The sequence below is a fragment of the Electrona antarctica genome, assembly GCF_951216825.1.
Source record: "Electrona antarctica genome assembly, chromosome: 12".
NCBI lineage: Eukaryota > Metazoa > Chordata > Actinopteri > Myctophiformes > Myctophidae > Electrona > Electrona antarctica.
The window spans coordinates 28,244,689-28,265,467 of record NC_136793.1 but is presented as its reverse complement, the minus strand read 5'-3'; the positions used below and the strand labels follow the sequence as shown (position 1 = coordinate 28,265,467).

At 43.8% G+C, this 20,779-nt stretch overlaps 1 protein-coding gene across 3 annotated transcripts in view; it reads left to right on the top strand.

Annotated features, from left to right (window-relative positions):
* Positions 1–20,779, top strand: part of ccser1 (coiled-coil serine-rich protein 1) — a 188,315-nt gene that overhangs the window by 77,205 nt on the left and 90,331 nt on the right. For all 3 annotated transcript variants that reach the window (XM_079516555.1, XM_079516556.1, XM_079516554.1), the window contains exon 9: positions 4,776–4,853. In XM_079516555.1, coding sequence (XP_079372681.1) covers positions 4,776–4,853 — 78 coding nt within the window. The remainder of the gene's footprint in view (positions 1–4,775; positions 4,854–20,779) is intronic.

Here is a 20,779-nt window from a genome sequence, read left to right as displayed (position 1 = left end):
GTGCTGGAATCGTTTTACTTTACAATTTTACAATTTACAATGTACAATTTAGGCATTTAGCAGACGCTCTTAATCCAGAGCGACTTACATTAAGCAATAACAAAAGCATGGCATACATCACATATATAAAAAGTAGTTATCATGAATCATGCGTAAACTAAGAACGTAACAGTGGAGTATCTATGTAAACTATACATACTATACTATATAATATATTATACATGTGTACTATAAAGTGCTATGACTACATAAAGTGCAGTTCTAGAGCTGTCTACGTAACAAGAATTTTAAACATCTGTTTAAAATACTATATACTAAGTCTACATAGTGTGCTATCTAAGGGGCTAGGGCAAGTGCTACGGGCCATGGTGGAGTCTGAAGAGGTGGGTTTTCAGACTACGGCGGAAGATTGGGAGTGAGGCTGCAGTTCTGAGTGTGATGGGAAGTGCATTCCATAGTTTTGGAGCCAGAAGGGAGAAGAGTTTGGGACGTGTGGAGCGTTGTCCCGGCGTTTTTAGTGAAGGTACCTCCAGCTTCCCTGAATTTTGATTCAAAGATGTGTGAACTTGTTTTGGCTTTGGTCACTTACTAGCACAAAGCTATATATAATTTAAGGCGAGGTCGCGTGCACACATCCGCATGGGTGACGGCAGACTGCTGGGCGTGCAATGGCACTTTGGCATGGGGGCTCAGATCAACATATTGAATGAATTATGTACTGGCCATATATGGAGCGTGTCTTGAGTGTACAGGGTTTGAGGAGGTCTGGCCATATATGGAGCGTGTCTTGAGTGTATAGGGTTTGATGAGGTCAGATCAACATATGGAATGTCAGAACAGGTCAGCTCCATATATGGAGATCTAAGGGTGGCAGTGGGGGCAGTGTCTTGAGTGTACAGGTTTTGATGATGGCCCAGGTAGGGCCGGGCCTTAATCTTCGGGCCTGTTGAGAACTCTAGTTTTCGCCGACTGCGGGCACGGCTGCACTATTAACTTTGGGGTGGGCCCTTCTAGAGTTTGAATGGACAGGTATCAGTCAAAAGGGAGACATCAAAGAAGATGGACGGGTGGGGTAGGATCAACATATGGAATGACAGAACAGGTCAGCTCCATATATGGAGATCTAAGGGTTTGAGGTTTGAGGTCAGATGTACTGTAGTAGAGTTGTTGGCCGGCTCCATATATTCAGATCTAGGTGATGATTCCATCTTCTCCATGTATGGCTCCCCAGGAGGTCAGTGTTGTGATCTTCATATTATATGTGGAGACGGCCATATATGGTGGCGTGACGTGTCACGAGGCGTGATGTCACGAGGCGTGACCATATATGGGGGCGTGATGTCACGAGGCGTGACCATATGGAGGCGTGATGTCATGAGGCGTGACCATATATGGAGGTGTGGCCGGTGTGACCAACTGGTGTGAAATGCAGGTTTAGTAAACTGCGACCTACAGTCGCAATAATACTGTATATTGATAATGCGTGCATTCTTTGTCAGTTATTCATACATGCATTCATATTCTATCGATCACTTTGTCTTAAATATGCATTACTTAGACATTTATAATATAAATGTCTAATATACATGTAGGAGCTGCCAAGGAGCGCAGATGATAAAACCTTAGACTCAAGTTTAGCTGAAAGTAAATGCATTAGCTCTGCCAGTCATCTACATGGATGACTGACCATCTCCAAATACAACATTATTACACGCACGCACGCACGCACGCACGCACGCACCACAGAATGAATCACTATAAAAAAACACTATTTTCTGTTTTGGTCCTCTCCTCTCCATAGTTTTTGATGCTACAACGAGCTTTAATTTCATATTATTCTGAATTGGGAATAGCATGTTTTCAATATATATATATATATATATATATTTTATCCCCATTTTTATCCCACGATTTTGCAAACCATTGTTTCACCCAGTGGGGAGGACAGCGTACTGACCTCATTCTTCCTTCTATGCATGAATTGTCCAAGCTGCTTCTTTTCACCTGACTGGGGGGAGTTTTCCCTGCCGGACGTAGCGCGTGGAAGGAACGTGTTATTCCAACTAGTTCCTTTCCCCTCCATCAGGTGCCCCGGCTGGCCAGGGGGAGGTAGTTTAGAGACCAGGATTGCTGTATGTTTTTTCTTAGGGTACCTATATATACATACCCTAGGCCAGGGGACACGGGGAGAACATGCAAACTCCACACAGAAAGGCCCTTGCCTTTCAATCTTACCTATGTTACATATATTTTGTGATTTTACCAAGGGTATTATCTCAAATGAAACATATCTGTCTCTAATTAAAGCGGTGCATTTACATAGCTTTGTGGAGTGCATTCTGCATTTCGCCTGACAAACATTTCACAGAAGCCCCTCCTCTTTTGAGTGATGGGCCACCGTCGGTTATTTTAAGCATTTCGCTTACCGATTTCACTGGTGTGTATGTGATTAAAGGGTAGTGTCAACCCCTAAGCTCTGCTTTCCTTTGTTAGCCCATTCATCATCTTTAGACACCGTGCTCCTAGGCAGTCCAAGTCATTAAACCCAGCGCTCTCAGGCAGTTTTCACCATTCTTGAATCTGAAAGGCTTTTTACTGAACCAGATCTAATTGAGGGGACAGTTGTGCACTAAGGCCTTTGGGACAGGGGTGACCTTAAACATTGAGGGAGGGGGGGGGGAGGGCATGTGTGGCTGTAGGTGCAGTGTGTTTGTGCAAGAGCAGAATGTCTGTCTCTCTGCATGGTGAAGCTCATTGATCACTGTTGACACATTGATGGCCTGATGCCATGGCACACCTTTAAGGGCTAATGTGGAGGTATGCTTCTTCAAAGGGCAGCCAAACCAATAAACCATCTGAGTAGATGCTGTTCAAAGGTTTAGGCTCTCAGGTACCTTGGAGCTTTCTTAAGACCTATACTGTACACCGGAGTGGTATTTTAAAACTTGCTTGAACAATCCAGATTGCTAATTACAGCAGATGTCTCCGTAGGAGGTCCTCGTTGTAAGTACTGTTTGTTTCTCTCATACTTACATTACTTACATTTGACTGGGGCTGAATAATTAATAATAATAAAAAAAAGACATATCACAATATTGAACTACTGCAGTTTGCGAATTGCAGCAGCTGCAGAGAAGGGGTTCAAAAATTACTTCTAAACAAGGAATTTACGCAACATTTGATTCATGAATCAAGTGCAATTAATAATTCTACCCATAAATATGAATGTACACTAAGGACCATGCATTTTGCATGTTTACTCTCTGTATACTATTGTATACTGTATTACTGCTAACAATTTTCCATTTTCTTGACCTTCCAGGTTTCCATTAATTTCAGATTGATTGATTGAAGAATTTATTATAAGTTTTGTTTCATGACAGTACAGTTCACTGGTACAAGGTCAAGAGAAACACTGCACTAGTCCGTTTTGGAAAGGCCTATTTTGTTTTATTCCTTCACTTGTTCAACAACCTGGTATCAAAGAGCATAACGAAAGATCTTGTGTATGTCCTCCTTATTAGGATCATGAAGATTTGTTAAGTGGCAAATTATGTGAAGTTATGTGGAGTAACGCAAAAGTAATGTAACCAGTAGTGTTACTAGTTACTTTCTCCAGGGAGCAATCAAGTAATGTAAGGCATTACTTTATTCAAAAGTAATGTGTAATGTGTAGTGTATTACTTTTTTGAGTAACGGACCCCAACTCTGCATGGGACTGACGTAAGTTAATTAGCCTGGGGTCCACCTATGCTTTCTATGGCATAGGCAGCTCCCGGCAGGATCCACCGGGAGAATCTAGACGCAGCTGCGCGACATGAGACTAATTAATTAGAGCGACAGAGAGGAGTGTGTGTGTGTGTGTGTGTGTACGGGTGTGCGTGTGTGCGTCAATTTAACAAAGGTGCAGACGATCAGAAATCATCAGAGAGTGATCGACGTTTGCGCTACTCTATGCCGAATTGAAGTGGACTCGGTCCCAGACTTTATTTTTTCTCCCTGGAAATAAAAACGTCTGGGTTTCCGAGGCTATAAGTTAATGCGCACGTCTCATGTCTGTACTGGACATGGATGGACCGTTTAGCTGATCATAAATTATGTCAAAAGCCAAGACAAACGTAACAAAAATAAAGGCAATGTAATGTCAAGCAAGTTTCAAGTGTCTCTGCAAGTTGCATAATGCATACCATACTCAATCAATCAAACCACCAGAGGGGGCTCAAGTACCACAGGTTCTAGGCAAATATTAACTTTCCCATGTTGTAACGAAAAGTGTGCCTGCGTAAGGCTGTGTTGTCTTGTGTGTTGTTGCTGCTGCTGCTGCAAAATATGTCAAACATGTAAGTTAATTATTGCAAATGGTGCGTTCTAAGTTGGGAACCTCAAGCCCATCAGTTTATGGATCTGTAAAACCACTGACACAATTGTGACATAGTCCGCACACAATTGCTTATTTGTGTGTATTTACTACTTTGAAAAACATTTTTAAATAGTTCAAATAGCCAATCTACAAGCTCACAACGTGCTGATGTAGATCGGCTAGTTGAACAATATTAATATGTTTTTCAAAATAGTAAAAAAAAGGGAAAGAAGTTTAAGGATAAGGGGTTTGACGAAAATAGGGCCCCCATGACTAAAACTAAAATAAAAAATTGCTGTCAAAATCAACACTGCCCTAACCCTAACTGCCCGCAAAGCCACGTTGTCAGACTAATTGCACCGTCGGAATTACGAGCGGATCCCACATTTTATGGGTTTGTTTCCTTCTTCTACAGAGCACAGAGACGAGTCCTGCCAGCAGCCTCCAGTCTCTACCCATCAGCCCTTGTAGTGAAAAGTCCCTTCCACTTAAGGTAAGCCTAATGAGAAACCACATGCCATTTGATTTGTTTTTGTCCATGTCTGAAAAATGAAGGCTGTGTGGAAGTAACTAAATGTTGCATTCTATCCAATGGCCAGCAGGGGTTGACTAGGGCTTACAGAAATACGCTCAATTCAATTCAATTCAATTTTATTAAAGTGTCAAATCACAACAAGTTGTCTCAAGACACTTTACAACCAACAAAGATCCACCCAGAGCAAGCAATATTGCGACAATGGTAACGAAAAACTCCCCTTTAGGAAGAAACGTCAGGCAGAACCCGACTCTAGGGTGGGCGGCCATCTGCCTCGACCATGTCGGGGGAGGGGGTAGAGGGGGAATAGGAAGAAAGAATAGAAGAGAGATAGACAGGGTGGGCTTCATGGAGGGGCCTCGTCCACATCTGGTCCAGGTCGTGCACTGTGAGGCCGGGTCCACGGTCAAACTTCTGGTGGGCTCCATGAAGTGGCCTGGTCCACGGTCACACTCGCCAGTCAGTTGGGGGTTAATATTAGAGGTCCACGGAACTGTGAAGTGGAGGACGAAAAGAGACTCCGGGGAGGGATTTCCCGGATGTTGGGTTAGTGGCAGGCCTTACTGGAGCCTATACAGTGTATATTACAAGCACTGCTGGGAGACAAACCCACACAAACAATGTACAATTATGGTATTTAGCAGACACACAACACAGGTGCGGGGTTTGGCGGGAGGTTCCCCTTACTCAGTTCTCACCCTTATGACTTTATCGGGTGAGCGAGTACTGGAGACAAGTCTAGCTATAGGCTTTGTCGTAGAGAAAGGTTTTTAACCTAGTCTTGAATGTGCAGAGCGTGTCAGCCCCACGGACCGAAGCCGGGAGAAGGTTCCACAGCTGAGGTGCCTGGGATCTAAACGCCTTGCCTCCTATTGTAACTTTTGATTTTTTTGGGACAGTAAGCATTTTTGCATACTGTAAACGCGCTGGTAATCTATTTGGATTGTAGGGATCGATGAGTTCTTTGAGATATTGTGGTGCCTGACCATTGAGAGCTTTGTAGGTGAGGAGAAGAATTTTGAACTCTATTCTGTATTTAACCGGGAGCCAGTGTAGAGAGGCCAGTGAAGGAGTGATATGGTCTCTTCTTCTGGTACCTGTCAGCACACTCGCCGCAGCATTTTGAACTAGCTGTAGGCTTTTCAGAGACTTACTTGGGCAGCCTGACAATAGCGAGTTGCAGTAGTCCAGCCTTGAGGTAACAAATGCATGGACAAGTTTTTCTGCATAGTTTTTGGACAGGATGTGCCTAACCTTTGCAATATTACGCAGGTGAAAAAAGGCAGTCTTTGAGATTTGTTTGATTTGAAGGACATTGGATGGGAAAATGACCCTGCTTTACTCTTGATTTATTACCTCAGTAACCATTGAGAGTTCATGCTCTCAATCTCTAGCTTAAAGTCCTCTTCAATACAACATGGTGTTATTACTTGCGCAAGCAGAGCGTGCAAGTCATGTTTTCGGCCAGGTGATATGATGGGCGTGCTTGGGGCCAGCACACGTTATGACGTCATATGCTGGCCCCAAGCTGACCGTGCAGGTGTATTTTTGTCATGCTACGAAGCATATGTCCCATGACGTGATGAAGATATGTACCAATGTCCATTAGAATGCACGTGATATGATGTCATACGGACATACGGAAGCTGACCGTGCGGGTATGTTTTCCGTGAATCGTGATGAAGATTATGTACCAATGCCAGGGTATAATTGGTTGACGATGGTGACGTAATGATGATACGTTTCAGTGTCAAGTACATACGCATCAAACCACGGAGCCGATCACATTATACCACCAACCACTCAGAAAACTACATATACATACATTAGACATGTACACATATATGGACATGAGCATATGACGTGAATATATGTACCAATGCCAGGGTATAGTTGACGGTGACGTAACGATGATTTTACCATACTTAAAAATACTACTTTTTTTCCTTCAGAAGCAAGGTACGTAGCAAATAGCTAAATCTAATAATTCAATATGTGAGACTAAGATTTGAAAGTTTATAGCGGTCTACAGCACTTGCACGCTCTGCTTGCGCACTAGTAGGCCATTTATGGCCTACTTGTGTGCAACAAGCAAGTAGGCACTCGACAGAGTGCAGTTCTAGTTTAGTAAATGATGGTATCATATTGAGTAATAGAAGATGAAGTAGGGTATACTTTAGAGCAGTGGTTTTCAACCAGTGGTCCGGGGACCACCAGTGGTCCTTGGGGGGGTTCTAGAGGTGGTCCCCAACTAAATTATTTAGTTGAGAGTTGGCCCTTATAGATCTTTAACTCTTGAGAGTGTAGGATGAAACCAAATGGATCCTCAGGCTCACGGGTCCATTTGTTTTAATTTTACGCTCTCAAGGCTTAAATTATTGTTAAATGCATTACTTAATTTACAAGATGTCCACACAATTAGAGAATGTACCAGAATTGTTAGTTTTGATCAATATTTCAATATATACAGTATGTGGTCTCTCCTATGGTCAGACCCATAAGGTTCCATTTGGACCCCTGGTGACCCCGAACCAGACCTTAAGAAACAGTGCCTAGAAACAGCCTATTTGAAAAGCAGTGCACATGAAAGATATTGATTGAGATATTGAAATCTGTTGTTGTAGATGTAATAGTTTGAGTTCTTCAGCAGTAGATAATGGCCATTGGAGTGTGATGTAAATTAAAGTGCACTGCATAACTGCATTGCAGAAGTGTACACTAATCTTATCTGGCATTTGAAAATGCCACTTATTTACAGTAGCATACTCAAAATAGATTTAGATGGTTGTTAGTGTCAAGGCTACAGTTGTTGAGATCAAAATGACTACTGCTAATGAGAATCATTTTGGTTTTTATAGTAGTATTATACTGTGAGGTCATTATCACAGTGATATACCATAGTTGAATTCATACACAATACAGAGTTAATCTACTCTTTGTCTGACAAGCATGTAGGAGTGTATTAATGTTTGACATGCTACCTACTGTAAATCACAAATATTACTCCTACGCATGTTCTGTATGTAATGGGCTCAATAGCAGTGCACACACAACAGCAGGTTTTCCTTCAACGTAATGTTCCAGTGCTTCATAGTAACATACATTACGGCTTGCCATGCCTTAGTTATATCAGATTCGATTTGGGGACCCATACAGTCAAAGGTGCTGGACAAACGGCAATACAGGCAACACTGTTAAAGAGACTCAGTTCCACTGGTTTAACATTGATTCAATGTTTCGATCACTAGGATCTTCTTCAGGAATACTACTCATAGTATTCCTGAAGAAGATATAGTGATCGAAACGTTGAATAGAGTAAGCAGAGAAGGCATGAACCCTAGTCAACGAAAAACAAGGTCAATAGTGACAGTGCTGTTTATAGTATTGTTACTGTTGCTTTTAAATGTTCTAATCTATATGAATTGGTTTGATTTGATTAATATCTGTCTAAACAACAAATTTCTTTCTTAACATTTCGTAAGAAGATCAAATCAACAAAGGATAAAATCAAAATAAGTAACCAACATATACAGTATCTGCATAGAAAACTAGCATTGACTGAAAAAGGTGACCAGAAGGGATGTAAGGAGAGGGGAGTTCTAGTGGGTGAGGTGGAGTCTGCAGAGGTGTGTAGTCACTCACACCCAGCTCAGTGAGTGCTTCAATCAGCGACCATCCACCCTACACTTTACAGACACTTTCAATGCAGCGTATACTATTCTTTTCCTTTGTTGTGCCTTTCGATAGATATTTGTTAAACATTTACTTGGAAAGCAACTCATCTCTATCTACACAGGTGGTGATTCAGTAAAACAATGAGACTTTGTCAGAAAGATGAAATTGGATTTTCCTTTCATCCCTGTGTCTTCTTGCAGCTTTCCCCTCTTTGGGAACAATAAACAGCCATTTTCCCACTTCAGCCCTTAATGGAGCTGACTAGATCGAACAGCGAGCGGGGCTACAAGGACGGAGAGGCGTAGAGAGAGAGAGAGAGAGAGAGAGAGAGAGAGAGAGGATAGTTAGAGAGATAGAGAGAAAGAGGTTGAGAGAGAGGCAAAGCGCCTCGCTTTCCCTGACAAACTCCAGTCCCCTTCTGTCTTCCCTGCAGTCTGTGTGAGCTATGTGATCTGGGGGAGATTTATTACTCTCTGCAGGGTGTGTGTGTGTGTGTGTGTGTGTGTGTGTGTGTGTGTGTGTGTGTGTGTGTGTGTGTGTGTGTGTGTGTGTGTGTGTGTGTGTGTGTGTGTGTGTGTGTGTGTGTGTGTGTGTGTGTGTGTGTGTGTGTGTGTGTGTGTGTGTGCGCGTGTGCGTGTGTGCGTGCACGTCTTTATGTGTGAAGTTTGAGTATATCAAGGGAAGGATTTTGTGAAGCCTCTCTCCAAGACGAAGATTTAGTTTTAGCTTCTAGGATGATGGAGGCATCTAGAAATATGCACAAGTGTTATGCGTTTGTGTGTGTGGATATCGTGTGCCGTGCACATGTACAGTTACAGTATGTATGTACACTACACACGTCTGTGTCTAATGTATTACACATCGTGTGCTGCATGTGTTCCACTTTGTGTATAGTATGTGACGTGCGTACGTGCGTGACTGCATGCATACAGGTTTATGGGTAAGCAAGCATGCGAGCAAGTCCGTTGTGTGTATGCGTGTGTCCTCTTTACTGACCTACATGGAGCAACAGTGGCAGCTTGATGGTATAAGGTAAAAATAAAAAATCCCAGGTTAGGACATCACTTGAGAGATGCTATTACCACCCCCCCAACACACACCAGCACGCACACCAGCACGCACGCACGCACGCACGCACGCACGCACGCACGCACGCACGCACGCACGCACGCACGCACGCACGCACGCACGCACGCACGCACGCACGCACGCACGCACGCACGCACGCACGCACGCACGCACACACACACACACACACACACACACACACACACACACACACACACACACACACACACACACACACGGATGGATGGATGGATGGATGGATGGATGGATGGCGAGAGTGAGACGAGAATACATACTCTATGGCATAAAGCTGTAGGTATAAAGAGATCAGGTTACACAGCACAGTGCATCCCCTCTCTCTTCTTGACATGATGGGAACTATGCACAAAAACACATTTCACCCACTTTCTTACTTGTAAAACTGTGATGTGACAATATAGTTGATTCGCATTACATTGTTATACAAGCCTCGACAGAAAACGATCAGATAGTAAGTCACATGCAGCCAAGTGGAGCTAAATATACAATGATGTTAACTGAAAAGTACTGTGGGACATCTGACTCACATTATGGGGTTTTTGATATTGCCGTGATATCGCTAGGACTTCAGTCATCCAGTTAACACTCCCATCGCCCAGGACGAAGTTCTTTGTCCTTTCTATTAGTAACGCCCGACGCTCAGGACGAAGTATTGTCCTAAAGACGAAGTTTATTGATACGAGAACGGATCGCCTGGCTGTATAGCCCAGGCGCGCCTGCTGGGCTCTCCTCGGTGACACGCAAGAGTGAGACGTCATCAAAAAACTCCCTCCTCTGTTTAGCTGATGAAAACGAAAATCTTAAAACGTTCATAAATCGCGATCTAAATCATCCCGTCTTTTTCTGAAAAAAGATCCTGTGTTAGACGGCGCTCCGCGGTCCAGTCGCTAGTCTCGATAGATTTATTCTTGTCTCCCGTTGTTGTCGATCGACTCTAAAGTGCTGTGGCTATTGTTAGCTGCTACACAACATCATGAACTTCCGGCCGGTCCGTCCGGAAAAGGCGTCCGTGTTCATAAATCGACTGGGCGCATGAATGTAATGGATTAAATAGTTCCGGGCAATTAAAGTGTTAATGCTTTATGCTGAATATAGAAACATGCTCTATTCAAACGCCTCCCCCATTTTGTCATTCAGAATGTTTTCATGGCAGAGATGTTGTACCTGAGAAATTGGCACCATCTTCCAATTAGCGTCAATGAAATGGTGACACACTGTGACAAGAGACACTGAGGAAATGGCAGAAAGATAGTTAGAGGTAGTATAAATATATACACAGGACAGCCTAGTTCAAATGAGATGGAACAACAGACGTGAGTGGGAGATAGTTGAAGAAAGAGTTAGTGGTAGGTAAGACAATATAAGATTGAGAGGGAGAATTTGAGTCAGTGACTGTGTGGCCAAAAGTAGGTCAAAATAGCAGTTACTGAGAGGAGAACTTTGTTTTGGTTGACACTATGGGAGACAGAAAGAGGAGAGTGATGGAGACTAGGACACAGTGTGGAGCCCTTAAGCCTAAAATACACGAGCCGACAGTTGGATCAAAACAGCAGGGTCCCGAGCGCCCGGGGGTGGTCTGCTTGGTGTGTGTTTATTTTCGGCTGACATCACAGAAGAGGTCAGGAGCCCGATTAAAAAAAATGAATCAGTGCTTCGCCATTGCCTGTAGTAAATTTAGAACCAATCTGCCTGTACAATGGAGTAGGAGAAGGTTGTGGGTCGGCGGCATTTTCCACACGGAGAACTTGTCATCTTGGTGTTCTTGTTTGATTGATTGTTGTGAGGGAGGCTCTCGCAGTTTTGGGCACGTTGAAATCTCAATTTGTTTTGGCCATGATGTAATGCAAATGAGGAGGAGGCCACCCAACAGCGCAGTGAGGGCAAAATATTCTGTCTGAGGATTGGAATTTGTTTTTGAAGGGACCACTGCCGACACTTGCTGCTGTGACCCCAGCTGTTGTCAGCCAACTGTTGGCGTGATCTAATTTAGGCATTTAGTCAACAATTTACACGTTTCCAGATCCACTCTGATGTCGTTACTGTGTGTGTGTGTGTGTGTGTGTGTGTGTGTGTGTGTGTGTGTGTGTGTGTGTGCGTGTGCGTGTGCGTGTGCGTGTGCGTGTGCGTGTGCGTGTGCGCGTGTGCGTGTGCGCGTGCGCGTGCGAGAGAGAGAAACAAGGACATACAGTAACGTTGGCTAGAGAGATAGAGGACAAAACGGGGGGAGTCGCTTACGGGAGGAGACCGAGGGGAAAGAAGGGAAAGATAAGAAGGTAGAGGCGGGATTGAAGGTTTGTTGGGAAGAACAGAACTTGTCCTGGCGTTCCAGAAAATGACACTGCGGGTGTAAAAATAATCTACAGTAGCCACCTGAGAGGCTGCGGTGCCACTGTGTGGCCTAGTTTATCTCAGGCCCATTGCACACGTACGTCACCATGGTCACGTGATTCTGTCCCAAATAGGCCACGCTATGGAATTTCAGAAGGTTGGACGAAGTCTCGCATCATACTTTTTTTTATTTTTTTCTGTCTGAGGCATAGACACAAAAGATGTTTTAAGACAGTGCTTGAGTGACTGGGATTTTTTCAGTTCACACACTGGATCATGCTCCCAAGAATACAGAATTTATTAGATATCGACCAAAGGGTTTAATTTCATTTGGTGGAAAATATCCACAGGCGCATGAACCAGTGTGCAGACTTTCTGTTTTTATGCTTTGTGTCCAGCAACTGGTATTGTATTGTGTGGGTGTGCGTGCTTTTAATATATCGTTAGGCTATAAAAGGGGGGTTGCTTCCTACAGTATACATGCAGGTATGTTTTTTTAAACCAGTGCTTCTCAAAAAATGTCATGTCAAGACCCCCAAATTGTGTATTTGTCCACGAACCCCCCCATCTAAATATTTTGTGCTGATCCCGTGCTCCTCCAGAGTTAGTGTCAAAGTGTTCTTGAGCAAGATGCTGAACACCAAATTGCTCCCGATGAGCAGGTTTGTGCCTTGCCTCTGGCATCTGTGTGTGTGTGTGTGTGTGTGTGTGTGTGTGTGTGTGTGTGTGTGTGTGTGTGTGTGTGTGTGTGTGTGTGTGTGTGTGTGTGTGTGTGTGTGTGTGTGTGTGTGTGTGTGTGTGTGTGTGTGTGTGTGTGTAAATGCACCATTTATAAATTAACCATTTATTTTTTCACCTGGTTGCTTATTTCTCTCAAAAAATCTGGCAACACTGCTGACCATTTGAAGCACTGACATACACATTACTTCCTAAAATAATCCATGCAGATAGACGCACTCACACATCGGCAAAAGTTCACACAACACACAACAAGATTCACACATGCACCAAGTTAAAACACAACACACATACACTCGACCACTCCATTTCGTGCCTCAGATAAATCTGGGGCACTGCAGTATGCCAAAGTCATTTATCCATCTCTCCATCTGTCTTTCTCTCTCTCTGTCATTGGAGATAACCTTTTCCCCAAACACTGTCTGTTGGTCTGAACCTCGCACTGACTGCTGGGTTGTCCAGTCTCTCACATACTCTCGGATACTCGTAGTGTGTGTGTGTGTGTGTGTGTGTGTGTGTGTGTGTGTGTGTGTGTGTGTGTGTGTGTGTGTGTGTGTGTGTGTGTGTGAGTGTGAGTGTGTGTATGTGTGTGAGAGAGAAGCTATAAAGTCATCTGGATTCCTGCTGACTTCCTGAGCTGATATCAACCTCTACACTACATGCACACACACACACACACACACATACATACACACGCGCATCCATTATTGATTCCCCCAGATTATGCATTTTCTATTTAACTTTTAGAGTCCAAGGTCAGTGTTCCTGTGACAACAGCTTGTGAGGATAAACAAAGTTAACACACATAAATGAGTATATTCTGTAATAAATTGAAGTGTGATATCCTTCATGATGTTGTTTTTTTGGCCAGCCACACGGTCACAAAATCGTCTGCACAAAATCCTTGGACAAAAGAGCATCTTTAATAGCAGAATAGCATCCCTATTCTGAGCATTCTGACCTACTGTATAGGTGAACATTTGGCATAAATAGGAGAACATTCAGCAAAAATAGCAGATTGACAAGCTCATATGTGTGGCTATGTGAGCTTGTAGATCAGCTAGTTTAGGTGTGTGGCTATGTGAGCTTGTAGATCAGCTAGTTTAGGTGAAGAGATCTATTGTAGAGAGGAAAAAAGGAGGCAGAAGAACAGACCCCTGGTAGACACCGATCAACAAAGTACACTACAGTATATACTGTAGGGTTTAAGTGGTTAAATGGCCTGTATACAGCATCGTTCAAGTACACTGTGAGATCAATGTATACAGTAGATCACACTCTCCGTAAAACTCTTTTTGACTCAAGTTTTTGGAACTCTTGCCATATTGACAGGGGTGGAGTCGGGGGTACACTTATTAAGATTCAACTGATAGCAGAATGTGTTCAGAAAGACAGATGGGTGTACACCCCTTTGTCCATACCTCTCAGTCTCCAATCCTGTCTTTTCTCTTGTTCTCTCTTGTCCGTTGGGTCGGGAGGTGCTGGTGTTGATGTCGACGAATATGAGAGAGATGTCAGAAACAATATGTCTGTGTCTGTCTCTCTCGGTCTGTATCCCCCCCTCTCTCTGTCTCTCTCTCCCTTCTCGCCATCTCTCTCTGTCACTCTTGATTACATTATTATCAGTCTCTCTCCCTTGACTGTATAACAGTGGCTCAGGAGGTAGAGTGTCCGCTTGGGAATCAACTCTTAGTTTTGTGTCGAAGTGTCCTTTAGCAAGCACACTTAAACCCCAACTGCTCCCGGTGAGGAGATTGATACCTTGGTTGCTTCTGCCGTCGGTATGTGAATGAGTGAATGTAAGCTCGGCTTTGGAGAAAGAATGCCATATATACTGTAAATGCCCTATTTACTATGTGTTTTTGCATTGATTAACTTGTTCACTGAAGGGATACTGCATTATTGTTGACAGACAGACACATACAGTAGCACAAACAGATGGGCACACACTGACAGACAATCAGACAGTGCCTTAAGTCTTTGTCGTGTTTGAGGTGTTCTTTATGCGTCATGCCTCTAATCAGTCCCCCAGAGGACAGAGAACAAGTAGCAGGCCTTAAACCAACCAGCTGATGCTTTTAAACAGTTCCCAGGAGTGAAGACATGATGGGAGAGGAAAGCACATTGGGTTGGCTATGCTATCTCTATAGTAGGTGGAATGAACACAGATATGGAACAAATGTAACTATTCCATTCAAATCCACATTCTCAGAGTGTACTGTTTGGCTGATGCAGCTAAACTATAAACACAGGTTGTTGTTGCGACCATATGTCGCAGATTACTATGAAAACTTGCAAAACCAGGTCACGCCTCCATATATGGCCATCTCGACACTGACCTCATCAAACCTTGGATAGCCATACATGGAGAAGACTAGATCTAATCACCTAGATCTGCATATATGGAGCCGGCCAGCAACTCTACATCTGAACGCAAACCTCAAACCCTTAGATCTCCATGGAGCTGACCTGTTCTGACATTCCATATGTTGATCTGACCTGATCAAACCCTGTACGTATATGGCCAGTACAGAATTAATTCCATATGTTGATCTGAGCCCCATGCCAATAGCGCCAGCACTCACCCAGCAGTCTGCCGTCTCCCAGGCGGATGCGTGCACGTGACCTCGAGGTCGCTTCTCGCCCTTTAGGGCGAGGTCGCTTCTCGCCCTTTAGAGCGAGGTCGCTTCTCGCCCTTCGGGGTGTCCTACTGGTTTAGTGTGATTTAGTGCGATTTAGTTTAGTTTCTAGTTGTTTATAGTGTCAGTTATTTTTCGGTTTGAGCAGCTATTGTACAGGGGCGGAGCCAGGAAGTAAGGCAACGCCAATACAAGGTAGGCACCCGGTCGGGTGGCCGTCATATAATATAATAGCGTCATAATCTTTCTGCCTATTAGTTCTCTTTCAAATGTTAGTGTCAAAACAGAGTCTCGTTTTTTTGCTGTATTGCAAGCCATGGGTATTGGTTATACCATCTACTGTTATGTGCGTAGAGACCGGCAGCAGTCCACCGGATGCACTGTAGAGACCGGCAGCAGTCCACCGGATGCACTGTAGAGACCGGCAGCAGTCCACCGGATGCACTGTAGAGACCGGCAGCAGTCCACCGGATGCACTGTAGAGACCGGCAGCAGTCCACCGGATGCACTGTAGAGACCGGCAGCAGTCCACCGGATGCACTGTAGAGACCGGCAGCAGTCCACCGGATGCACTGTAGAGACCGGCAGCAGTCCACCGGATGCACTGTAGAGACCGGCAGCAGTCCACCGGATGCACTGTAGAGACCGGCAGCAGTCCACCGGATGCACTGTAGAGACCGGCAGCAGTCCACCGGATGCACTGTAGAGACCGGCAGCAGTCCACCGGATGCACTGTAGAGACCGGCAGCAGTCCACCGGATGCACTGTAGAGACCGGCAGCAGTCCAACGGATGCACTGTAGAGACCGGCAGCAGTCCACCGGATGCACTGTAGAGACCGGCAGCAGTCCACCGGATGCACTGTAGAGACCGGCAGCAGTCCACCGGATGCACTGTAGAGACCGGCAGCAGTCCACCGGATGCACTGTAGAGACCGGCAGCAGTCCACCGGATGCAAAAGCAGCAACAGGGAGGAGGGACCATTGGTTCTCCCCCCAATGCGGGTGGTGGTGTATAGCCTGGCTAATAAGCCAGACTCAAATCACACTGTCGTGATTCGGTCTGGCTTATTAGCCAGGCTAGGTGGTGTAAGCTTAGTGGTGTGGTGGTACTGGTAGCCTGCAAGTTTAGGCGTCCTGGTGTCGAAAATAAGTTTGCCCTGGACAAACTTTTTTTCGTTCTCCGGTGCCATCGCTGTGTCTCTGCTGTCTCAAGAATCAAATGAAGAACGAGGTCGGGACATTGTGTGACTATTGTGTATGTGGTGTTTATATGTTGTGACGTGAAAACCGGTTCTGTGAATGGGGGGATGCAGGCACCTGGCAGACACATGTCGAGAAAATGTGGAATACACTAAGTTATACATTTAAGGAGATCAAATCACTCATGGGAAACTAAACTATGAGAAGCTGTTTTCTGTCCCATTATTATCTTTACTGACATTTGACCTGTGACTTGTGGACTGAGGGAAGGGTCTTCCCATTGTCTCATGTGTTAAGACCCACCTACTCCCTGAGGGAGTAGGAATGTATTTAAGCTGAAGTCTGACTGAGTTGTGTTGAGTCAGTTATGGTGTTCCTTTGCAACGCTTTAATGCTGGCTCCGTATTCGAATACAAGATTCTAATACTTTGAAACTCTGAATTGTGTCTGTCTCATTATGTTGTTTAACTGTGTTATAAGTGCTCTCCAAAAGATTCTATAACACACATTCCACACGCAGGACACAGAGAAAATAGATGTGTATTCTGTCTGATACACTGTCCGTCGGCCTTGAATAGGCCTATAGGGGGCGAAGTACATAGCAAATATACACAAAAAGCCGCTCAACTGAGGGGATGCACAAACGTTGCCGAAGCAGGCCGTTGCCTTACTTGGCCTACAGTGTATCCACCGTTGCTATTGTACTCATGATGCTAATAAAACACTACAGTATTTAATACAGTACTCATTGTTTGTTTGATTTTATTATATTAAGAACAGCTTTGTCTCTGTTGCACTTGCAGCCCCTCATTGTTTTTATTTTGTTCTTGGCACTGGATGGTCCCTTTTATTAATTCTATTTTAGTCTGGTGTGTGTGGTTTCAAATCATATTTTTTGTTCTGCGTCTTTATTAAAGGGGGATGAAACCTGCAGTTTATAGTTTAAAAATGCAATCAAATGGGAGTGGAGAGGGAGAGGTCCATATCCACCTGCACACACTGTGCTGGTGGTGGTGACTATTTTAAAACTGGTTAGAGTTGTACTAAAGTATCGCACTATAAAACACCCAATGACGTTCAAAACATCAAACATTCACCAACTTTTGAGTTTTAGTCCTGACATTTTACATGCGTGGGATTACTGGATTTGTCTCTAATACCAGGTACTTTTGGCAGCAATTATTGAGATCCACGTAGTTTAACGATTTTGAAGGACACCATAATATTAATCTTTTCTAAAAATGAGTCTCTACTTTCATTGGGGGGGGAAAGTGTCTCACTGCGATGTTCCGTTCTTAGTACCACAGACGAAAAACAGTCTAAGTCCAAATGTCATTCTGACTCCTCCACGAAAAGGCCTCGTTGTCCTGAACCCTTATCTATCATTTATACATTATGGATCAATAGTGAGATCCTAGATTTTGTACGATTTTGAAAAACAATTGAATTATAAAAAAAAAAATAGTGTGGACTTAGACTGTTATTCGTCTGTGGCATTCACAGTTGAATATAGCTTGTTTTCACCAAAACACTGTCTAGTGGGAACAGACAGCAGAGAATGATTTATTTTTATAAATCTTCTGATATTAGACTCTAGATCCGACTTTAGATTCACATTATTTATGCGTGTCATCTTCTCACAGGTTGCGGAAGAGTGCCCTCTATCGTAAGTAACTGAAAACACCAAATGACTCATAAATGCGTCAATGGCAGTCTGTGCGTTGGATTGAAATGACATAGTATCACACCATGATAAGTTATCATGCTTGGTGTGAATGGCTCTTAACTAAAACTACAGTTGGGTGCCACCGATATTGTCCCTTATCATTTGACCCATTTAGGCCTGACCTCACAATTTAAAAAAATCCTTCTAAATCCTCCAGTTTTCTGAAATAAATATTTTCACGATTTTTCAGAAATAGCAGACCTACAAGCTCGTAGCGCGCCACTCGGTGGCGCGCTATGAGCTTGTAGATCTGCTATTTTTCAATAGCTAAATTATAACATAATGTTTAAAACACCAAAATGGGTTAACTGTCCTTTTGCGCAGATCACGCAAACCTCAGCAAAAAGAAAAGGACAATATCGATGGCCTCCAACTGTATAACTATAAAGATAAATTTAACGATAATTATGTGAGTGGCCACACTGATCAACGGCTTTGTAAATAGTAGCTAGCACCAAACACACGCTGTGCATTCCAGCTGTGAGGGAAAGAGAGCGAGGGTGAGATAAGAGATCTCTGTCTCGGTGGTGCTAAAAGACGCATGAAATAGAATATATGGATGAAGAATATCAATTATAGATTATTATAATTAATAATCTTCATGTATACTGATGTACTACTTATAGCGTACCTCAGGTAATGCCAGCTAGCCTACCAGCTTGCGTTAGCTATTCATAAGATCAACTCATCTCCGTTGATAGCAAAACCTTCTTTGGGTGAATGAGGCCGATTACTACAGGTACATCCCAGTATAGTCCTGGATTTTCAATGTCTGACAATGTTTCTATTGTTCATTAAATCATTTACGACTTAAACATAACTTATTCATAGTTATCGTTATACTGTAGTTATCGTGCTTGGTGTGAACGGCGCTTTAGTCATTATTATTTATTTATTATAGTCTTTGAGGGTGAGAGTTTGTGAATGTTGGCAATTCCTCTGATTATTTAGAAGTCTGCCTAATACATACTCGTGCTGGCTGCTCTTTGCTCCCACAGCCAGGCTATCTTAGGGGTTTGTATTTGCATTTTTACCGGAAGAAAGGTCACTGAGGGCAGTGGAATGAATTGTAATGATCGCTGGCTGGTGATAAATAAGTCAATATTGCACACAAGGACTGTAGGTGGTGAAAGTTCTGCTGAATGGATGTAGTGGAAATTTTACACTGAAATACATTAGGAATTACTATGTATTATTCCCCTAATCTAAATCGGGTTCTCAACCCGTGGGCCAAATTATTTTTGTGGGTCCCCAAATTATTATTTTTTTTGCAACTGAATGGTTGGAAAATGGAAATGAAGAGTTTACATAGTACACATAGTACATGCATTTTCTCTATTATTAAGGTTAGGTCAGTTTATATTGGGGGTAGGGAGTGGGGAGGGGGGGGGGGGGGGGGCAAAGCATGGCCAAAGCATGGCCAAAGCATTTCCGGGGATCCCCAGCCAAAAACGTTGAGAACCCCTGATCTAAGTGAAACTTTGCACGGACATTCCCAATAGGCCAAGGAAGTGCCTCTGCCCCATTTTTTTCCCTTCAAATCAGCCTCGTGGTGGCACTATAACAGGGTGCTTCATATTTTGAACCATAATGTACATGTCAAAAAAAGTGATGTATCAAGATGTATCAGTCAGATTTTTCAGATTCCATTTTGATTGGCTATGACTGGCTTCCAAAGTTTGTGGGCCCTAGGTAGGCAACCCAGCCTGGCGGAGGGTGCACTTTTCGAGTTTGATCTATAATCGTAATTCTCTATGGCTCTAATACAACTAATTTACATTTTTGCATTAGTTTCAATACAGCTGGAAAAAATTACAAGTTCCTTACAAGTGCTGCATTTTGCACTTGAATTTAGCATTAAGAGGGCTTTTAACAGCAGCACTCATCCACATTGGCAGAGTGGTTTAAAACAAAATCAAGTGATCCTTCATTATCACTAAATTGTACTTAGCGATGAGTAATATTACTGTACACCACTTTTCTATTTGATATGTTCAACACAAACGTAGACGCTGCTTGGGGGCCACTGCACCGCCCCCTACTAGACCCTGCTTGGGGGCCACTGCCCCGCCCCCTACTAGACCCTGCTTGGGGGCCACTGCCCCGCCCCCTACTAGACCCTGCTTGGGGGCCACTGCCCCGCCCCCTACTAGACCCTGCTTGGGGGCCACTGCCCCGCCCCCTACTAGACCCTGCTTGGGGGCCACTGCCCCTACTAGACCCTGCTTGGGGGCCACTGCCCCTACTAGACCCTGCTTGGGGCATACTGCATGCCCTTTCTGAAAGATCCAAACTTGGATCTTTACAATTTCTCAGCCACATGCCTGGTTTTAGCATCTAAAACATAGGCAGATGCACTTACTTGTGGATGTACTGTAATGCCTAGTATTATTGTGTAGGCCTACCTTTGCAAACACCTCCTGTAGATCATTAACACCTCAAGAAATGTCTTATTTTTGGGGCTCCCAGT